The following is a 20,689-nucleotide window of genomic DNA, read 5'->3' on the forward strand; positions in this document are numbered from 1 at the left end:
AAGACAAAATTGTCTAATAAAAAAAGAATTACCTAAAATATTCGACCTCTACTCATATTACAGTTTGAAATGTGTCAAATTCTACCATCGTGAAGTGTTACTGAACTAAAATTGGTATTATTAAAAGTGTTTTTAATGATTATCAAACACATCTAAACGCAATTTTAAAGAAATAAAAACGGCATTGAAAAACAATCCCAATAAGACTTTTAGTGTTGGCACTTTGGTCCTTGTGGTTTCTTGAACTTTGTAATATTGATTTATTGGCAATTTAATGGATCTTCAGTGTTAGAAATAAAGGAATGAAAAAATATTATATTGTATTGAATTAATGAAAATTAAATAAAGATCCTATATATAAGAGAAGGTTTGGGAGTAGGTAAGTGATAAACAAGTACTCTATAGATGGTACTTTATCTGTTAAAAAAAAAAAAAAAAATGGTCTCTTTTGAAGAATTTAATTTAATTATTATTATTATTATATTAGTATGAAATGAATTTTTTAATATGCCCTTCTAAAATTTTGTCTTGACATTATTTGACTAGGACACTTATTTCAAGACAAGAGGGTAAAGTAAGAATATTAAAAATATAGTTCATTAAATTTAAAACAGGACAAAGGGATAAACAAATTAAAAGGAAAGATGAACATTTTTTATGAAACCTAAGGAGTAATATGATAGATATAATCATATATGATAATTTGATATGTAAGAAACTTAAGTGATAGGTAAATGAATAAATTTGTAATCTAACCTTCACAGTTTTAAAAAAATAGAATAAAAAAAAAAATGGACATGAGACGACTTCACCGCTTCTCTATAGAAGTACCTAGTAGTAGAGAAGAAATTGCAACATTAATGCAAGTCCTCAAATGATGATGCCATTTAGCTCGGATCAAATCATATCACTCTCAGTACTAAAGTTGAAATCGAAAACATGTGAATAACTGTAAGTCTTTTGGATCTATATGCCCTGTCTTGAAACATGCTGGCTGAAGACTTCAGCCGAAGTCTTCGTCCTCGACCAAAAGTATTAAGTGTTAGGTTGAAGTCTTTCTATTCATACCAAAAACTTATATAATATCTCAGGGCATTTTACATGTAAATAGTAGTATTGCATATAAGTTGTGTTTCACGTTGTAAAATTAGAATTAGTAGAGTTAAAGAAAATTTGATTTAATTTTTTTATTTATTTTTTATAATTTTAAAATTTTAATTCAATGCATCTGAATATAGTTATTGTGGTACCAAAATATCAATTTTGCATTTGAATATAAAACCAAAAAGTAAAACCCACTAAAGGAAATAGCATTTCTTTGCATTTATTATTCCAGACCAGTCGTTGCCATATAAAATTTTTACATGCTCGCGTTAAGAACACTTGAAAAAACCAAACAACATTTATTATTCTAAACTTGTAAGCAATACTACTGAAAGCTTACGTGCTTAATTTCAAAGCAAGCACTTATGACACAACCCTAATTGTGAGGAGTAATAATTAAGGATAAAGCTGAATGAGAGACCTTAAACCCAGTACGGGCGTTATGTTATAGTCACTGAAGCCAGCATCCAGGAAGAGCTTCTTCCATTCCTCCTCATTTCTCTCTTTACCAGATACTGTAACCATCATTAACATATCCCAGAACAGCTGGGTTTCAATCGATTCATTATCTTCTTTCTTGTTTTTCTCCTGTATCATCATGTTCATGTCTATAATTATCACCTTCCCACCCTTCTCCTTGCTTGGAATTGCCTCTCTGCATCTCTTCAGGATCTTCACACAATCTTCGTCACTCCAGTCATGCAGTATCCACTGTTTGTCATTTACAATATTAATCCAATTAATTACAAGTATATAATTAGTTAGTATTCATATATATACGTACGTAAAATTATCATACATATATATGCTTGGTTATGGCAAATAATGAATACATCTCTATATATATATGGCTGCCCAATATAAAATAAATCATATATATATATAATGAAAGATGGAAATCAACAAGTTACAAAATTACAGATGGATTACCTTGAGTAGAATTGCATCTGCTGGAGGAATTGCTTCAAACATGTTCCCTTGAAGAAAGTTCAAGTTTTGAGTCCCTTTCAAGTTAGCAACAACATGTGGAAGATCAAGCACTGTGCACTTCAAGTGTGGGAATGCCTCAGCAATGGCTTTGGCCACTGTCCCAGTGCCACCCCCAACATCCACCAATGAATTCAACCCCTCAAACACTCCCTTACACTCATTAATCACCACACTAGCCACCAACCGAGCATCACTAGCCATGGCCTCATTGAAAAATTTGTTCAGCACCGGCTCCTGCCCAGCTTGGTCCCAAAGTGTCCTCCCATTAACAGTGTAAAATGGGGTTTCATCCTCATTTTGGAACCAAGTGCTCATAAAGTGCCATGGATTGGTTACAATTGGATCAAGCATGGCTAGCAAAAATGGTGACAAACTCAAGGGATGGTCCTTTGTGAGAAGCTGAGAAGCCGGTGTGAGAAGATACTCAACTTCTTGCTCATTTCCGGCAACTTTTTGTTGAACAAAGAAACCGGAATGAACAAGAATGCGCATGAGGCGATAGATGCAACGGTTTTTTGTGGGGTTGATTGGTAGCTCGGCGAGGAGGTTAGAGAGAGGAATTGGTTGGCCATGGTTTTGGATGATATCTGGTATGCCAAGTTGAATTGCGCATTTAAGTGATGCAGAGCTTATGAAGTTGAATGTTTGGTTCCATATGTGAGCTTGAGCCTCAAGTAGCTCACTGTCTCTCTCTATATTAGGCATAGCCATCTTAATTCTAAGCAGCTACGCTATATATATTCTATCCCCTCAATTTAACTTGACCACCATTAAACTCTCAATGTATATAGAAGTGGAGTCGATGCTTATGCCTCAATATTGAACTGTATGAATGTCGGCTACACGTTTTTCGAATTTCTGGTTGGCCTGATTAATTATTATTAGGTATAAAATAGTATATGTTATATTTTGATTTGAATAGACATGCATGACACTTTCTTTTTTATTACTCCTATTTATTATTGTTATTTTAATATTGATATTTAAGTAAAAATCATTAAAATTTAATCATGTGAACTGTGTTAAAATGTACAATGTATGTTTAACTAATAAGGTTTGTAAAATGCTAACCAGTTGATTGGAGAAATAAAATTGCATAAACAGCGGAAAGGGAATCCGATGAGAGAACAGTACTTTACTTTAATGTTTATATATTTAAAAACACATTTAATTATTGGCAAACTTTTAATTAATCTAATGTACTCGTAAGACAATAAGCTTTACTTGATGAACAGATGAGAATAAATTAAATAATTTTTAATTTTCCTGTTCATCACTAATTTTCTAGTAGGGCAAAAATTGGTTTTACTGATTGTTTTCATGCCACCAGTCTCATCACGGTGGTCCCCATGAGCAATGTTGGATCAAGTACTTTGGTTCACCCTAAAATAAAGTGTTTTCAAAACACTCCATGTGGTCCTATTTCTCACAGACTATTGGTAATCGGTTTGTCAACATACTCAACACACCAAATTTCGGTTCACAATCATTCTCATTCTAAGATGATTTTCATGTCCAATAAATTGGGCCAGAATTTTCATGGTTCTATTTCTAATTGAGATCGAATATTATCCATTTGACAATTTGTTTTTTTTTTTTTTTTTTTTTTTTTTTTTTTTTTTTTTTTTTTTGAGCTGCTTAGAGGGAGAAGAGATATCTTACGTTCTTTTGGAATTGCTAAAGTTTACGAAGAATCAAGGTCAAACAGCAGCGTAATTAAGGAGAGCTTTTTTTGAAGTAGAGAGAAATGATATAGGACAATTTTATTTACTTAGTAATTTTTATTATTTAAATTTCTTATTTATTTTATTTTTATATTTTTTTTATAGGAAGTTTAGTTTTATTTAATTTTTTTGAGGAAATATTTTCTTTTTGCTATTAAGTTTCTTTGTGTTTTAATTTTCTTTTAGAGTTAGGTTTTCTTTTATTATAAATATGTGTACTGTCAAGTGCAGAATTAACTTTTATTCATTCAATTATCAATACAAATATCAGAATTCTTTGAAATTATCTTTCGTTTTGTGGATTCAAAACATCTACTTTGTAAATTCAAAGTAAATTATTCCTTGTGAATAAACTTTATCCCTTCTGTTTACTTTACATTATGAGATACAAAAAGAGTGTTTTTTTTTTTTTTTTTCAATCTCCCAAAGATGGAAAAGATGAGTGGTTTAGTGAGACGTTGGGCTTTATTGATTGAACAATACCAAATAGGAGTATAAAAGTCACTAACCTACACAAAAAAATTAATTTATGTATATTATTGTATGGTTCATATTGTTTGGAAGGTCGGCTTTGGCTTAACTTGCTTGGAAATTAGTACCTGATCTTGTGGACAAGAATCCTCCAAATTAAAAACCCTCTTCATTATCATAAATTGAATTAGTTATACATTAATTCATAACATTTTAAGTAAATTTATGGCTAATATTACACCACGTCAACTCAATTAATAAAACTTCAAATTCTATGTACTTGATCTACTGGTTTGATAAAAAAATAATAAAAAAAAAAAAATCATGAAAAATCGAAAGATTACAACAACTAAGAATATCAAAATAATTAAAAACATTAAATCTAATGGATCAGATTACAAGAAAGAAAATGAATATTTGAAGTACTACAGCAGATGATGACGGAAATTGAAAATCAAATCTCATGGGTTAATGTTGTCCTTCGGCTCAACCCTGAGCATTATGATTTTTCCTATTAGGATTTTCATGAAGATTTTCATTTTCTTTTGAGGGTTCGATGAATTAAACACTTTTTAGTATCGGTGTTTCTACCTGTAGCCCTAAAACGATACAGTATTTTAATTCTTATTAAATTGGCTGATGTAGTGTAATTTTAGTCATAAATTTTCTTTAAATGTCATATATCAGTGTATAAGTGGTTCAATTTATGATAATGTAGAAGACTTTAAATTAGAGATCCTTGTCTATAATTTGACGCGACAACTCTAAATAATGCCACTTACAAACACCAATCTTCACTGTTTATAATACCATGTATCTTTGTTGTGTTGAGAGTATCAAATCTATATTTTAAATTTAAAATTAAAAAAGAAAATTAATTAAAATCGTCAACCCTGTGTTCCAAAACACAATTTCATTATTTTTATTTTTTATTTTGTTTGGTATGCGAAAGATTCTATAGCATCTTGAGCTTCCTAATTCTGAAATATATACAAATTAATATATGAACATGGAGTATATTTCTCTCTTCAAATCTAGAGCAGTTTGTTGTGTGTTCAAAATCGTGCTTCTTTAATCAGTACGGGACCCTCCATTCTGGACTAAATGGTTGTGTTAGATTTGAATTTAGGAGACTAAATTATAGAGTAGGAGAGAGGAGTTAAAAAATTCTCCCAAGTGACGAACGAGATTGCGTAAATTATTCCAGGCCACTTTTGGCAGGTAATACATTTGTAAAATGAGGGATCTGTTTTGATTAAAGTACAATCTATTGCCCAATCAATAAATAATTGTAAGATCTTTGGCCATACCACTACAACTTGTCCTCTATAATCACTTATGTTTGTGAATCAGAACAAATTCAATTTAAATTTTGAATTAAATTTTTTTTTTTTTAATTTAAAATTTAAAATATTGATTTAGTGCTACCAAACTTAAAATTACTATTTTAAAATTGCTAGTATATTTTTTCCTCCAATTTTGACACACATTGAACTCTATATGCATAAGAGAAAAATGCTTAAAGCCTCCTCAAGAAATCTGCAGGAATGTCAGTCACATAATCCTTTTGATTTATACATCTATAGCATTTTCTTTTCTTTCTTTTTTTAAATTATTATTTTAATACTAATAGTTAAATGAAAATATCCGCATCTATCTATGTGAATCGTGTTGAAAGGTACTTTTAGTTAATAAGATTTGTAAAACCCACCCATCGGAGATAATAAGTCAATTGAATGGCGAATTAGATCACGAAACTATTAATTTAAAATGTTTATTATTTTAAGGATATGTGATGCAATCAAAACACATGTTTAATTAATGCCAATCTTTTATATCTAGTGACCTTGTCAGTTCATGTGTTAATATTTTATGAATGTATGGACAGATTATAAGATTTAGCATATCGTTTATTACTAATTATTACGAGAGTGATATTTCAAAATATCAAAAAAATCTCTTTCAAGTAATCTAATGACGTCATTAGCAAATAATACTGGGCGACTACTCTTCATTTCCAATTCTCATCGTTACTAACGCGGCGTTCCAAGCAATATTGAAATTCATGTTTAATGATGCCCCCACTTTGTTAAATTTGATGAATTCAGCAGAGGATAAGTATGTATATATATATATATATGTTTTTCATAATTGGACGTTGTATGAAAAAGAAAAAAATATATGTACAGGCACACAAAGGGCATACCTTCAGTAAAAACTACTAAAAAGAACAATATGGGAAATAAAAACCATTTTCAGTAAATGAAGACAAACAATTAAAGCGTAAACTAAGCGAGACATTATTTTTTTTTTTTGGATAAGTCTCTAAGTGAGACATTATAAACATCAAATACTTCTAGCAAAATTTTCCTAGCCACCTCTGAGGAAGAACTAGAATTGTATCTTCGATTTCTTTCTAGAAGATAAGTACGACTATAGGTCAACATGAGATTAGGCGACTTGCTAATTGTATTTTGTTTTCTTATTTATTATTTTGTTTATATTGGTGTACAATTATTAATATTGTTAAGAGATGGATCTTTTGCCTCAACTCATGCAAAGTTTATGTATTAACCAACCCCCTTCTCCACCTCCAGCTCGGAAAACAAATGGAAGAATTTCATATATACTAAATTGATCATAGCACAGTCTGGTCACAAAAGCAATCAGTCAACATTGTTCACACAATTGTACATAATACCAGCCAATTGAACATTATCAAAATATGTAAATAGACAGTTGATGGAAGCACACAGAAACACTCTCTCCATCAAAAACATGAAATCTGCACTGCACTGCACTGCATCTGAAAGATGCATATTGACAAAAGAGAGGACAGAGAAATGCACTGGATAGATCTGAATGCTTGAGTAAAATAAGATTCCATTTATTATTTTATGATAAATAGTTTTACAAAACAATGGCCATACTTTAATGCCATTCAGCCAGGAACGATATGCGAACTTATTGACAGATACTTGAAAGCCACAGATATAACACTCATTTCCATCAACTAGAGATGGAAGGTAAATAGTCGCACCAAGCTAGCTAGAGTTTAACTGGAGACCTAGAATTTGCCTCTACCCAATTAAAAGCTATAGGGCTCAAGAAAGCATCAGGTAAGCCAAAGGAACTGACCAAGGTAAGTGCATGTGGTCGCAGTTCACTGCAAAGTTTCGTTACTTCTTTCCTCACTGCAGCAGCACTATCAGTTGATAAGTAACCGTATCGGAGGAATGCAGCATCTTCTTCCAGACTGATCATGACATACATGGATCTCAACAAACCTAACATGTTCTGCACAAAGGACATGTATATTATTAAATATTAAGCAATTGATTCTTTATTTACTCTTTTAGTAAATTTATACGTTCTTGCATTAGAAAAATAAGCCTAATCGCAAAAATTCTTGACTGGCATTTCCTGAACAAGAAGATGACCCACTTTGTCCCTACAAGGACTTGAACCCTCAACCTTCTATTGTGGAAGGTGAGGAAGAACCATTAGGCTATTACCAAGTATCACATAGATTTATCATGCTTATCACTCCAAAGTCAATTGGCTGCCAACGAGAGACCAACGGATTTCAGTATCTATAGCATCATAACTAACCCTGGAAAGTAAGCTTTTCCTAATTTTTATATATATATTATATGAATTTTTATTGTACCCTATCCCAGATCTCCCTCCAAATCTAGGTAAGTTTGTTCTATTTGTTGATAGTGTGCTTCTTTAGTCGAAGTGACCTTCCATTTTCAACTCAATGATTCACTCAAATGTACACAGAATAAATTGTATAATAAATGCAATGCAAGTAAATTATAGGAAAGAGCTCCTCATATTTACCTTCAATGGGCCAGCAGACACAGTTGCCTCAGCCTCTATAAAGATCTGCAAAATTGTTCGTTCTGAAAAGGCTCTCCCCAAGTCTTCAGCAAGATGATAGCTCTGGTGGAAAAGCGGAAACACAACAAATTAAGAGGTCGTTTGGTAAAGGTAATGTTTTTACAGAGGGGGGCAGAAGTGCAATTAAAATAAGGAAACCTAACCAGAATGAATGCATATTCTTTGCTTTCTCCCTGTGCTTGGTATTGTGAAACTTCAGCAGCAAAACGATTCAATAGGTCTCGCTCTCTAAGGCAGAATATATCAGTCTGACATAGACAAATGATTAGAACTTCCTTCTTATTTCAATGTGACTCATGAAAAAGGAATATAGCTAAAATTTATTACCTGGAACTGAATGCTCCTGAGGATTGAACTTGTCAGCTGAGATGGGATGACCGGGGAAGACTTGTTCATGTGGTCCAATCCCAAACCTTTAAATGGCACGTTTCTCTTCTTGGCTGCAACATACTCTGCTAAAAGTGCCTTGCTAACCTGAAGCACATGCTCAATGCATAAAAATCCCATGTGTTGATAAAAAAAATAAAAGATTGAAGAGAGAAATTAAGAATGAAACAATACAAGGATATATGTGGGGTTCGGTCACTACGGCATACATCCACGGCACACAAAACCCAAAGGGCTACATCACTCTTCTTATATTCTTTCTTAGTCTTGTTTATAATGACCACCTCTATCTATGGGTGAAAGAATACAAGCGATAAATATGGAAAATAAATTGAAGTTCCTAAAGTCAATCCCATAAATCACTCCTATCAATATCCTATCAAGGCATAAATCACTCCTATCATGATCCAACAATAGCATTCTGTTTAACATTATTCAGAAGTTAAAAGGTTTATTTGAAGGATAATGATTTGGAGTCCGAAAGAAGGACAACTCTGACTGATTAATGTGAGTAGGGGCTGATGTCATCATGATGTCATTAATATCCCTAACATCATGATGACATAAGCCTCTACTCCTCCCTATCATTACTCTTATCTGAATGGTTGAAACAGGGAACTTTTTCGCAATAAAGTGCACCATTGTTACAACACAACCGTCATCTCAACAACTATGGGCAGGTTACTAGAAAAACTTTTTCACATATTAATGACCCAAATAAACATCCATATTACTCAATGTAACAAAGAACACTTTATCCATTTTTTCCACATCCAACACCAATACCTGCATTTAACAAAATTTTGGGCACCAACACTCGGTTGCAAGTCTAATTTATGTCTTGATGTCACACGTCTGGCACCTAGTTATGTGTCAAAGTTCAATAAGGTTAGTTAAATGGACCATATTCTGAGAATACCTGTTGCATAAGAACATTGTTGTCCCCCTCAAAAGTGGACTGCACATCATATTCACCTTTCATATGACCAATACGATTTTCGGTCTTCAGACCTTGTCCCCCACAAGCTTCACGACATTCCTGATTCATACTTCTATGAAGTCAGTGAGGCTGCTTACTAGGAATATAATCAATTCCACACCTATAATTTTAGTTTATAGAACCTGAAGAGTTCTCATGTTATGCCAGGTACAGGTAGCCTTGAATCCACTTGAAAGAACATGGATTATTTTGTTTGATTCAGGTGTCCTCTTCACATATATCATTTTCAAGTAGTTAGCAGCAAAACTCATGGCATATCTGCAATAAGAACAAGGGAGCAAGGGGTCAGAATGCAAGCATTTATTTAAAACAACTCGTGAGAAGTGTCACAACAAAAGGTAACGAAATGATTCAGATGACACAGTCGCACATAATATTTATATATAGGTAATTAAAAAAAGGGTAAACTACCCCCACACGCCCGGAGGTATGCTCTAATTACACACGGTGGTCGAAAATGGCCTTAATTACACTGAACTCCCTTATTGACGTTAGTTAACTTATGGCGGTATTCATTTTTATTTTTATTTTTATGAAAGGTCATATTTGCCCGTTATTTAATAATACATTTCTTAACCAAGAACATCCTTCAATAAAATGACTGAAACACCCCAGCAACACAACCCCGCCCTCTCTTTCACCGGCACTGCTCCCCCTCTCTCTCCACTGTCACATTTTAGTTCCCTCTCAGATAATCAACTCTCTGTCACTATATATCCTTGCTTCAATCTCTCCTTCTCTCCCAACAAGTCTTCAAAGAGCTCAATGGCCAATCTTTGGAAGAACCCAAGATTCTGAAGCTGCTTTGGTCTCGGTGGTATGAATCAGAAGCGGAATCAGATAACTGATGCCGTGGTGATCGCAAGAATTCTTGGGGCTCCTTTGGTTGTTCCCATCTTGCAAGTCAACATCATTTGGGGTGATTAAAGGTATGTATGAATCTCTTTGTTCTCTGTTTTGACCCAAATTCCCTATATTATCAAATTTTGATTTTTCTAGCAGATATCCATTGAATTTATTTGGTGTTATGATCCTTTAAGGTCTATTTCTTGAATCTAAATCATTTTGATTCAATTTGTCAAATCTATCAGTTTAGCCCATCTTGATTTAATTTAGCATACCGTCTTGTATTATAGCGGATTCCATTTATTTTTGGGACTAGTTCCTGATTTAGTATAACAAATACCTATTTAATTTATAGTTGAGTTCTCCATTTAAAAAAAAAAATGAAAAAAAAAAAAAAAAACGTGTACTTGCTGCCTTGTGGAGGGGATGACTAATTTGTTTGCCTGTGTTCTTTGATAGGTGCAGTGAATTTTCTGAATAATTTGATTTGGATCACTTAAAGAGAGTTCTTGTCAATTGCGTGTGGATAGTTTGTTGCTTCCCTCACCGTATTTATGTCAAGACCTGTGGAGGAGAAATGAGCACCGCTTCATGCCTCCCCTCAACGGATTTGTTCCATGGACACACACAAATATATATATATATATACACACACTATACACACACACACACACACACACACACACACACACACACACACATACATATATATTAATTTGGAATTTTTCAGAGAAAGAGAAAATAATGAGAGCGATGAGAGATTAGAGATGAGGTAGTGGGAGGTGGCAATGATAGGTTGTATGGTGGTGGATGGGGAGTGTTGTGGATAGACCCAAAAGTGGGTTTGAAGAGAGAGATGTAGATAGGTATTTTTGTAATTTTACGCTACTTTATAAGGCTAGTAATGCCTTTTTATATAAGTAAAGGGCAGTTTAACCATTGCATAAATATACTTTGACAGTTTTAACTGCTAGTTGACGGGAGGGGGTTGGTTGAGCACACAACAAACCAGAGGGCAGGGCAGGGTAATTAGGCCCATTTTTTTACCAGTGTGTGTATTTAGGCTAGAGCTTAGGGGGAGTAAATGTAATTTTTATGTATTTGTGTCTCTTAACTTTTCTAGGAAAATTTTGCCCTTATTATTTCATCAACTCCAAATAGGCCCTACAAATCAAAATTAATTACTTCCAACTTTAACACCTTTACTCTCTCATACTCTCATTTTATTTAAGCTCTCTAAAGATCTAAAGTATAGTTTTGAGTGTTACAATGATAAAAGAACTTGTATAAAGATAATAATATTTAGCTCATTAATCCTTAAATTATCCACAAACACACAAATGTTACGTAGTGCATATTTAGCTCAAACTGGTGTTCATGTTCAAGCTTCAAAGAAAACTGACGGGAGAGGTCAAACGAGGGTTTCAACAGTGAACATGATAGGTGGGTGAATAGCAGCAATGATGAAACATATCTGGAGTTCCTGTGACAAATCCAGTGGTTGTCGTTGGTTATTGTGATGGTCTGGTGGTATATAATCGTTACAGAGGTTGACATCGGTTAATAGAGATGGTTAAAGCTCATGGGTGATGGTCCAAGCTGATGTGACTGTGGTGATAAATTCCATAGTGGGAATGGTAGTTAAGGACGGTAATGGAAGAGGGAGGGAGAGAAAAAGAAAACAGTAATTCATTTTGGGTGGAAAAGAAGAGGACAAAAGGAAATGCCCTGACCACTACAGCTATGTTTCATCGAATTTCCAAAATATGAAGTGTTTTATGAGTTAGCGCATCTCATGCGGGTGTTACTCGTATTTGATATCAAATTAATATAAGTTACATTATGCCATTAATTCTTTGTTATCATATATTCACATAAAATTTTCATACATGAGATGTAAATATTATAGTGTGTTGCAATTGGAGATCCACTTATTGTTTTTAGTGACGGGACCGTCCAACTTGTGTTGCTTAAAGGCATTACAATGTTTAAATTGTGATCAAACAATGGATTCAACTAGTATTTAATATGAATCAAACTTGGGACTTTTACTTTGAGATAAAACACCAATGTAGTTATTTTTATTTTTTATTTTTATTTTTAAATTTTTTTCCCCCTGGTCAGTGAAACACCAATGTAGTTAATTTAGAAATGCCACACCTTGAAATGTTTTGATAGTATCATAGGTTAGAAATATTTCTTAACTTTATTAGCCAAACATTGAGACTTATAAAAGCCAGCAGTGAACATTTTAGATTACCGGAGGGTAATGTACTGGGATATATCAAGTATATGTTTCCCGCAAGCTAGGTGTTACGGGGTTGGGACCTTGACAAGCCCCCTGACAGCCATGGGATGCTGTCAGCGTGCACTGGGGGTGCCCAATGGCATTTTCGTAAATATGGCGAAAAAGTGAAGCTTGGAGTTTTGGCTCGGGATCTTTATAGGAGGTACCTTGAAGATGGTTGGCGCAGACGGCACTAGATTTGGATGTCGTGCACTTTGAGACATTTATATGTGGGTGCAGATTAGTGGACTTGGCACGGGCTAAGTTCACAAGGTTGGCTCAGATGTTGCTTAAAGCATGGACCACACAAGTCATGGATGTGTGGCATAGTCAAGTCAGGGACATGGGCACAAGGCAGTGCGCGTAGGCAAGGCTCAGCGTGCAAGGTTGGCTCAGGAGACTCAGACATGGCTTATGGTTATAGAAGATGGCTAAGTGAGCTCAGGTGGTTGGGGGAAATTACACTTCCCACTAAGTGGGCTTAGTTGGTTGGGGAAATTACACTTCCCACTAAGTGGGCTCAGTTGGTGGGGGGAAGTTACTAACACTTCCCACTCGTGTGCATATATTATGGGAAGTGAGGGTGTGCTGAGTAACTTCCTATGCATGTGGCACAGATCTGAGGGGACAACACACAGGTGGTTAGAATCGGTTTTCTTCCACTATGCTGATATATAGAAGGTGGCAGATAATGTGTAACTTCCTGTGGACAAGTGGCATGAGCAGAGCATGCCAACAAGTTAGTAGTTGGGCTTATCAACTACATATGTAGTGTTGGCACACTTCGAGGGTGCTAGCATGACCCTAGGTGGATGGGGGTGTCATCTACCACTTTAGTGGGCAGTTGCGGGCGATTTTGAGAGTTTACCTATATATTGCTAATGTGGATTCTGTAGAGAGGGCAGATTGAGAGTGAGAAACAGAATTGTGTTGTGAGAGACACTTGTATGCTTCTGCAGGTTAAGGTCTTTCCTTGTACTGTTTTGTGAATAATAGTAAAAGGTTGGAAGCCTTGTGCTTCTGTAAAATCGTGGGTGTTATTGTCTTTACATTCTTGCAACTATACTTGTGTGTGTGAGCGTTTTACTTGCTGTGTGTTCTAGGCAGCAAGTGTAAGTTGGCTGAGCTAAGTTAGAAATTCAAAGAAAAGTTGTTCATATTTTTGGCTTAGTGCCATAACAGGGCACTAGATTCGTGTTCAGAATTTACCCCCGTGACACTAGGGATAATGTGAAGAAAGTAGCAAGTAACACCGGCCCCTATCTTGGTACAAGGATCACCGTATCATACTATTTTATGTTGACTTCTTTCCATAAAGATAACCTCAATTGCCTCCCTCTTCTAATATTGTATGCATGTGATACTGGAGCAAAAATGTTTTTTTTTCCCTGAAAGGTTTGGAGCAAAAATGTTGTTTGAACGTGATTTAATGATAACTTTTATATATTGGAACATTTAAATGCATTTATGATCAAAATTTGTGAAGATAAAATTCGTAAGTTTTTTTTCTTTTTTTGCTGATAGCAATTAAAACTGAATGTACCAGCCTTTACACATGTTAAATCATCTTTAAAGATTCAGAAGAAGTCATTAAAAATCATTTAAAACCAAATTTATCAAATTATGGGATTAAAACATGTGGATTGCTACATTTGGGAGAGGGTCAGTAGGACTGCATTCACAACTGGGATAGCTGTTAAACTTACATAAACCCCTAAACACCCTGCATCGCAGCATCACCATTGTTGCCTTTTGTTCATTATTTATAATAAGTCCAACATAGGCAGGCTTCCTTGCTTTTCAATGGTCTGTGCCATAGGGCGAATTGTTTTTTGGAGAGTTAGCGCATTCATAGGTTACAGAACTTGCAAGATACAAAATTCAGAAATATGATTGAGAAGTAAGAACTTTAGCAGCTAAACTATTTCCAGTTGTTCACAAGTGCAAATAATTTACCATGCGGGGTTGTGACAGTTTTGAAGATTCTAAAGTAACATGTGGCATTAACATATTACCTATACAAGGATATATACATATATAGACATATAGAGGATCCAACAGTTAATCTTACTCCAGCTAATGAATGCAATTCAAGGAACAATGCAGGTAGTAGTAACTTTAAAAGAGTTTCAATGAAATGCAGATACGCAAAGCCATATAATGATATACTTACGTCTTTGCAAGAAGAGGTAAGAGCCGCCGTTGATGACTTGGGTAATCAAGCAAAAGCACTTCAGGTCCATTTGGTGTGACAGAAAATGCCCGCCTTGTCAATGAGTACCTAACAGCAATTGCTAAACTAATCTGAAAGGAGAAGATACAAGATTAGAATCTATCACTAACAAATCAAGTTTTAAGGATGGCCAGCTTATTTTCCCTATCCCACGGTTATAGAGAACGTTAAAAGAAGAATATCAAAGCTTTGATTACCTTTGATGAGTAAACTGCACTGACTGCCAGGGTCACGCGACCAGATGTCAAAGGGGCCAGGAATGCAGCAAATCTCTGAAATTAATAATCACCATATAAGTTTAGCCTACGGAACTGTTACTTCAAGTCTTCAACTACCGGCCAAAGACCCATTGTCGAAAGAAGCTAGATATTATACTATAAAGCATATAGATAATCAATATCAGAAACTGCAATGGAATCCAGCTTTCGTCAAGGTAAGGGGGGGCTTATGTGTAGGGAAACAAAACCCTCATTCTGTGTGACTAATCATCTGAAAAGACAATCACCTGATCTGGGTCCTTTATTGTGCTAAGATATTGCCCATCAGGAGAAACATCAGCTACTGAATTCAACAAATTCTCTCTAGGGATCCTGACATTGTCAAACCTGGAGAATACAGATTGTCAAAGCACATACTTCATCTTTCTTTCCTTTCTTTCTTCCAATCAAGTGATATTTATAACAGCTATTGACTTAAATGAAATCCAACAATTATACTTTTACCAGATTCGGCCATTGTCAACACCATTTAAGCCAATCTTATGACCACAATCAGCTATAGATATGTTTGGACAGATGTTGCCGTTTGCATCTCTGATCTGGGCTATAAAAGCATGGACCCCTTGATTCTTTCCATTTATATTGAGCTGTGAAAAAACTATAGTGTGTGTTGCATGCTAAAAAGCATCAAAACAGAAACATGTCAGTGTTATATTGATGCTGAACAAAAGAATGGAAAGGATAAGTATGAATACCAATATTTTTGCAAGAAACAGAAAAAGTTCGTACATTAGCTGCCCCTCCAATCCAGTACTTCTGAGCCGATTCACAGGGAGTGTTAATTACAAACTCGCCAGTTTTTGGATCATAGGTGGTGACTGTTTCAATTCCTCGCACCTGAAAAAGATAACCCAGGAAACAGTCACGGAAACTGACGCAGAAGAATGGATGAAAATCAATGAACAGGCCAAATGCCCAATATTAAATGAAGGAACCACCTTTACATACATTACTTCCATGCCCAAGTTCAGTCATTGCAAAGCAACCTTTGACTACGTAACTTTCAGTGTCTCTCAACCACTTCTCATGATGGCGCTTTGTGCCAAAAAATTGGATGGCACCACCCCTGAAATGCATTGAAAAAGAGAGTCCCTAATGATAAAATTTCTGTGATATGCCACACAAATATTAACAAACAAACACAATATTCCAAAAGTTGGACTTGTGATAACTAAAAATATATGCAATTCAAGTTAATTTAAGAATGCATGTAAATCAGCATTGATCACCAAACTCCAAAAAATACCCAGACTAATTGATTGTCTGGCTAATATGATCAACAATTTCAGCCAGTCCTAGCTACATGCCAACACCTGAAGTTCAATTAAAAATAAAATTGTAAAGTTCATCATGGTCCAATTGCATTAATATAATTTTTTAAAGAATTTGATGGCCCCTGCTCTTCATCACATGAATAAGAGTAGGAGTCCAACCAGCTGAAACTTGCAAACCAACTTGCATAACGTGTTTCCTCCCTCAGCAACATATATGATTGAATTGTCTTCTGTTAGTTCTGAAATGATGATCACACATAATGTAATAGGGAAAATAAAAATTAAAAAATCAACTCCATTGTTAAGGTTCATATCAGCAAGAGAAAAATAAATGAAAATTTAACAAGAAATGAACAAACATAAAACAGGATGATTTATTCAGTTCACCCACGAATAAGCTATGTTTGTGAGCAAAGACAACAAAAAGGTTCCACTATATATAATGGAGGCGGTAATATGAATTTTTTCTTAAACTTCATCAAAGAAGGTATCCCATCCAGAACAAAAAGAGTATAATAACCTGAAACCTACAATATCCAAAGTAAAAGTCAGATAAGACACGTGATTTCTCCAAACTCCAACCACAAAATTCACTCTAGAACCAACTCCACCCACAAAACAAACTCTAGAAACATGTAAAGAAATACCCCATGAATTCTCCCATAAGCATAGAACCCCTCGCAACCTTGGGTATACTATACTCCTACCACGTACTCATTCTTTATAGAGCTCTTACAGTGATTTCCTTGTTGGACATGAATTATGATGATCTCTAATAGTTTTTTCTTCAAATCTGAAGATATTCCTGGAAATTTTGGGAGGTTTTTTAATTTTAATCCTCAATTAGATCATATAAAGAGGAATTTTGGTGATACTTTTAAATCCTCGTGGAAATGTATATAACAGTATTAATGTCGGAAAGGATCTCTTCTGTGTTGAAAGAGATCCACCATTTATATGAGAATTCTCTCATAACATAGGGTAAATTATTATTGTCATTCCTATAAAGGAATTTTAATGCTCGGATCCGTGGAATATTAAACCTAATAGAACCCCTTGCTACCTCGGGCATACTCCTACTCCTACCACATACTCATTTTTTATAGAGCTCTTGCACCAATTGCTGGTTGGACAAGGTTTTTTAATTTCTTTGGTATAACTCTGTCACATCAGAAAAAGTGCTTTAGAGCCACGTAAAGAATTACCTCATGGGTTCTCGCTCACCTGCATGTGCTCTCAACCCCCCCCCCCCCCCCCCCCCCCCCCCCCCCCCCCCCCAATCTTGGGCAGTTGGGCTCACTCAAGTTCCTAACACAATCTCATCTGTTATGGAGTTCCTATACAAATATCCTCACCGGACAAGGAATCGGAAAATAATTGACCATCCAGGCACAGACCCAGAAAATTATGTAAGGCTGGGCAGCCTATGTTGTGGGGGAAATAGTGGGATTATTCTGTAATTTCAGTGGGGACAAATTAAAAATTTTATAGGTATGTAATGCCAAAAAAAAAAAAACAGAGGGAAACTATAGGTATAAAATACCAACAAAAAAAAAAAATCAGTGGGGGCAATTGTCCCCACTGGATTACAGGTATGTCCGTGGCTGTGACCATCATAACAAGAAAAATCTTAAAAAGAAACCCATTATTTTGTTTATTTATTTTATAATTGAAACCCATTACATTAAAGAATATGAGGCAGAAATCTGGCCGGCCACATTTCAGACACACAGAGAAAGAGAGAGTGAACTATGTTCTTATTTATTTGGTTCACAAATCAAATGAACTGTGAACCAAACATGGCTTAGTTAAATTGCGTTCTTTTTTCTGCTTATATTTTTCTTTTCTCTTTAAAAAAAAATAATAATAATAATAATAATTCATTCGTTCGACATGAAAATTAAGGAAAAGGTGACGTGTGAAGGTTTTTTAATTTCTTATTACATTTACAGAAAACATTTTGAAGCAAAGATGCTGACACAGAGGAGCCTATTTGTGAGGTTTTCACAGAAGGAACAACTTTCAAGGCAGTCAAGCATTTTAAACCATCACGTAAAGTGGTTACTATTCCTAACTCCCAAGTTCAGTGCTCTCTTCCTACTTTCTTTCTTTTTTTCCCGATAACCGGGGTGTCCTGGGTTGTGCCCCAGCTAATTCATGGGAGCCCCCACACGGATCGGGTAAAGCTAGGACTTTGTCCACGGGCGTAGCTATAAGGAATTGTTTGCACTTAAGAGGAATCGATCCTGAGACATAATGCTTCTTGAGGCACCAGGCCCAAGTTTTTTTTCCAACTAGGCAACCCCCTTGGGGTTTAGTCTCTTCCTACTTAAACGCAGGCTGATAAGAAACTAAATGAACAAAAATGGGGGAAAATTGGAACATTCCCCCCTCAAATTAGGCACCCACAAGGATGTTAATTTGGGGTTTACAGTAGAATTGTTGGTGGAAAGACAATAACAGCATCTAATTCAATAGAAAAGCTTGAAGTTCAGTTCCGATTGGTTACTTATGATAGATCAAAAAAAGAATTTTAAATATTTACTTCCTATACCTATCGTACCTATAGTTGAATGGACATTGTTGTTCTTTTGTTGCCCAACAATAAAAAGCTTGCAAATTCAAATTTTTTATTTCATTTTCTATTCAATTTTTCTTTCAGAACCAAGAAAACAATTTACTTTCCCTTTCTTTTCCTCCGCTCAATCAGCAGCCAAACAGAAAGCAACAACAACCAACAACCAACATTCAGGATCACTCAAAAAGCATTAAATTCAGGAAAATAGCGAAAAAGAAACTATAACGTACCATAGAAAGAAATGAACACCAAGCTTAATGGCAAGTGAGTGATCATACAAACCAACGGCCTCAAAAAAGGCGAACTTTCGCATATCAGCATCGGGCCCTTTGGCCATAAGCCACCCATCGAAAACTCCACGATCCAGCAAGTACCCAATTCGCCTCATTGTCATCTCTCTCTGCTGCTCCATCGACTGATTATAGTCGGGCGACACGAAAACTTTCCCTCCCCTCTCTCTAGGGCAGAACAACTTGCTCTGTATCATCAATCCGAACAACCAGTCCCTGTCCTCCAAATTGTGGCCGTCCATCAGCTTCCGCATGGATCTGGTGTCGAAATTGAACATTTCGGAGAGCTCCGGAGGAGAGTATTGAAGACATACGGAGGGTTCGAGAGATGGAGGTGAATGAAGATTGGGGTGGTTGAGGTGTCTGGCGAGGACTAGGGTTCGAAAATTGACTTGATGAATCGAAGAAGAAGATGACGATGCCATGAACAAGCTTGAAAATAATAGGATCTGAATTCAGAATTAGGGATTTGTATGTAGTTTTAGAGTTTATACAGAGAGCGATATATATGTGTGTATATATATATATATCTATGTATTGATATAGATTCTAGATGGAGATTTTTGAAGTTATGAACGCGTTGAAAGAGAAAACTTAGTTGAATTACGCACGAAGGGTAGGTGGGGGCACGCGATGAACCTTCTTCCGTTACTTTGTTATAGTATTATGGAGTACAATAGATATATATATATATATATATATATATTTGGCTACAGACAGATGGTTTAAAGTAAACTCGCGGTGAATATACGTGCATAACTTGAAAGTTGAAACCGTTTGGATCTGAACTGTTTTTTACAAGACTTGATCTAAACTTTACTTGTTTCATTTGTATCTTTGATCGTGACTCCTTCCATTATATGAGCAATTACGCAATGAAAATTTGTCTAAATTATTATTCTAATTTCTCAAAAAAATTATTTTTCCTGTTATCTAACATTTAAAAATAAAAATAAAAATAAAAAAATCAAAACTTTATCACCCTTTGCCAACTTTTTCCTTTCAAATCCCATTAATCTAAAAATTAAACGTTCCATTTATTAGCTGGATGATAGAAATATCATATTAGGTGCGTAAAAGGCCTAGACCACTAGAGTACACAACAGCAATCTGTTACGGCACTCTCGCTGAATGGTATATATATATATATATATATATATATCACGTTGGAATGCGTGCCGAAAGGCTTATCCGCCGCATCTGGATATGGTTTTTGGGTAAGTGCGTGGGGATGTGGCTGTTAGTCCTCGTTCAGTCATAAATTCATGAAAAAATTTAATACGTAGTGAGTCACAACTTACTCGAATACATTACAAATATG

The 20,689-nt window shown here is 35.1% G+C and overlaps 2 protein-coding genes across 2 annotated transcripts; both read right to left on the minus strand.

The window, feature by feature from the left end:
• Window positions 1–1,336: 1,336 nt before the first annotated feature.
• On the minus strand, window positions 1,337–2,832 carry LOC132310517 (trans-resveratrol di-O-methyltransferase-like). Its single transcript, XM_059808683.1, has 2 exons — window positions 2,035–2,832; window positions 1,337–1,815 (listed from the first exon to the last, which is right to left on the minus strand). Exons 1-2 carry the CDS (start codon window positions 2,803–2,805, stop codon window positions 1,501–1,503), a joined length of 1,086 nt encoding a protein of 361 aa, XP_059664666.1. The 5' UTR covers window positions 2,806–2,832; the 3' UTR covers window positions 1,337–1,500.
• A 4,320-nt stretch (window positions 2,833–7,152) lies between these two features.
• LOC132308930 (acyl-coenzyme A oxidase 3, peroxisomal-like) lies at window positions 7,153–20,026 on the minus strand. The gene is made up of 13 exons (XM_059807231.1): window positions 19,309–20,026; window positions 16,175–16,292; window positions 15,956–16,063; window positions 15,671–15,843; window positions 15,454–15,553; window positions 15,146–15,220; window positions 14,889–15,019; window positions 9,705–9,840; window positions 9,502–9,621; window positions 8,523–8,669; window positions 8,339–8,443; window positions 8,136–8,237; window positions 7,153–7,586 (listed from the first exon to the last, which is right to left on the minus strand). Exons 1-13 carry the CDS (start codon window positions 19,791–19,793, stop codon window positions 7,338–7,340), a joined length of 2,049 nt encoding a protein of 682 aa, XP_059663214.1. The 5' UTR covers window positions 19,794–20,026; the 3' UTR covers window positions 7,153–7,337.
• Between the last annotated feature and the right edge of the window lie 663 nt (window positions 20,027–20,689).

This window comes from Cornus florida, unplaced genomic scaffold, assembly GCF_030987335.1.
Source record: "Cornus florida cultivar Cherokee Brave unplaced genomic scaffold, ASM3098733v1 CherokeeBrave_3.0.0_Hap2_Chr05, whole genome shotgun sequence".
NCBI classification, from domain to species: domain Eukaryota; kingdom Viridiplantae; phylum Streptophyta; class Magnoliopsida; order Cornales; family Cornaceae; genus Cornus; species Cornus florida.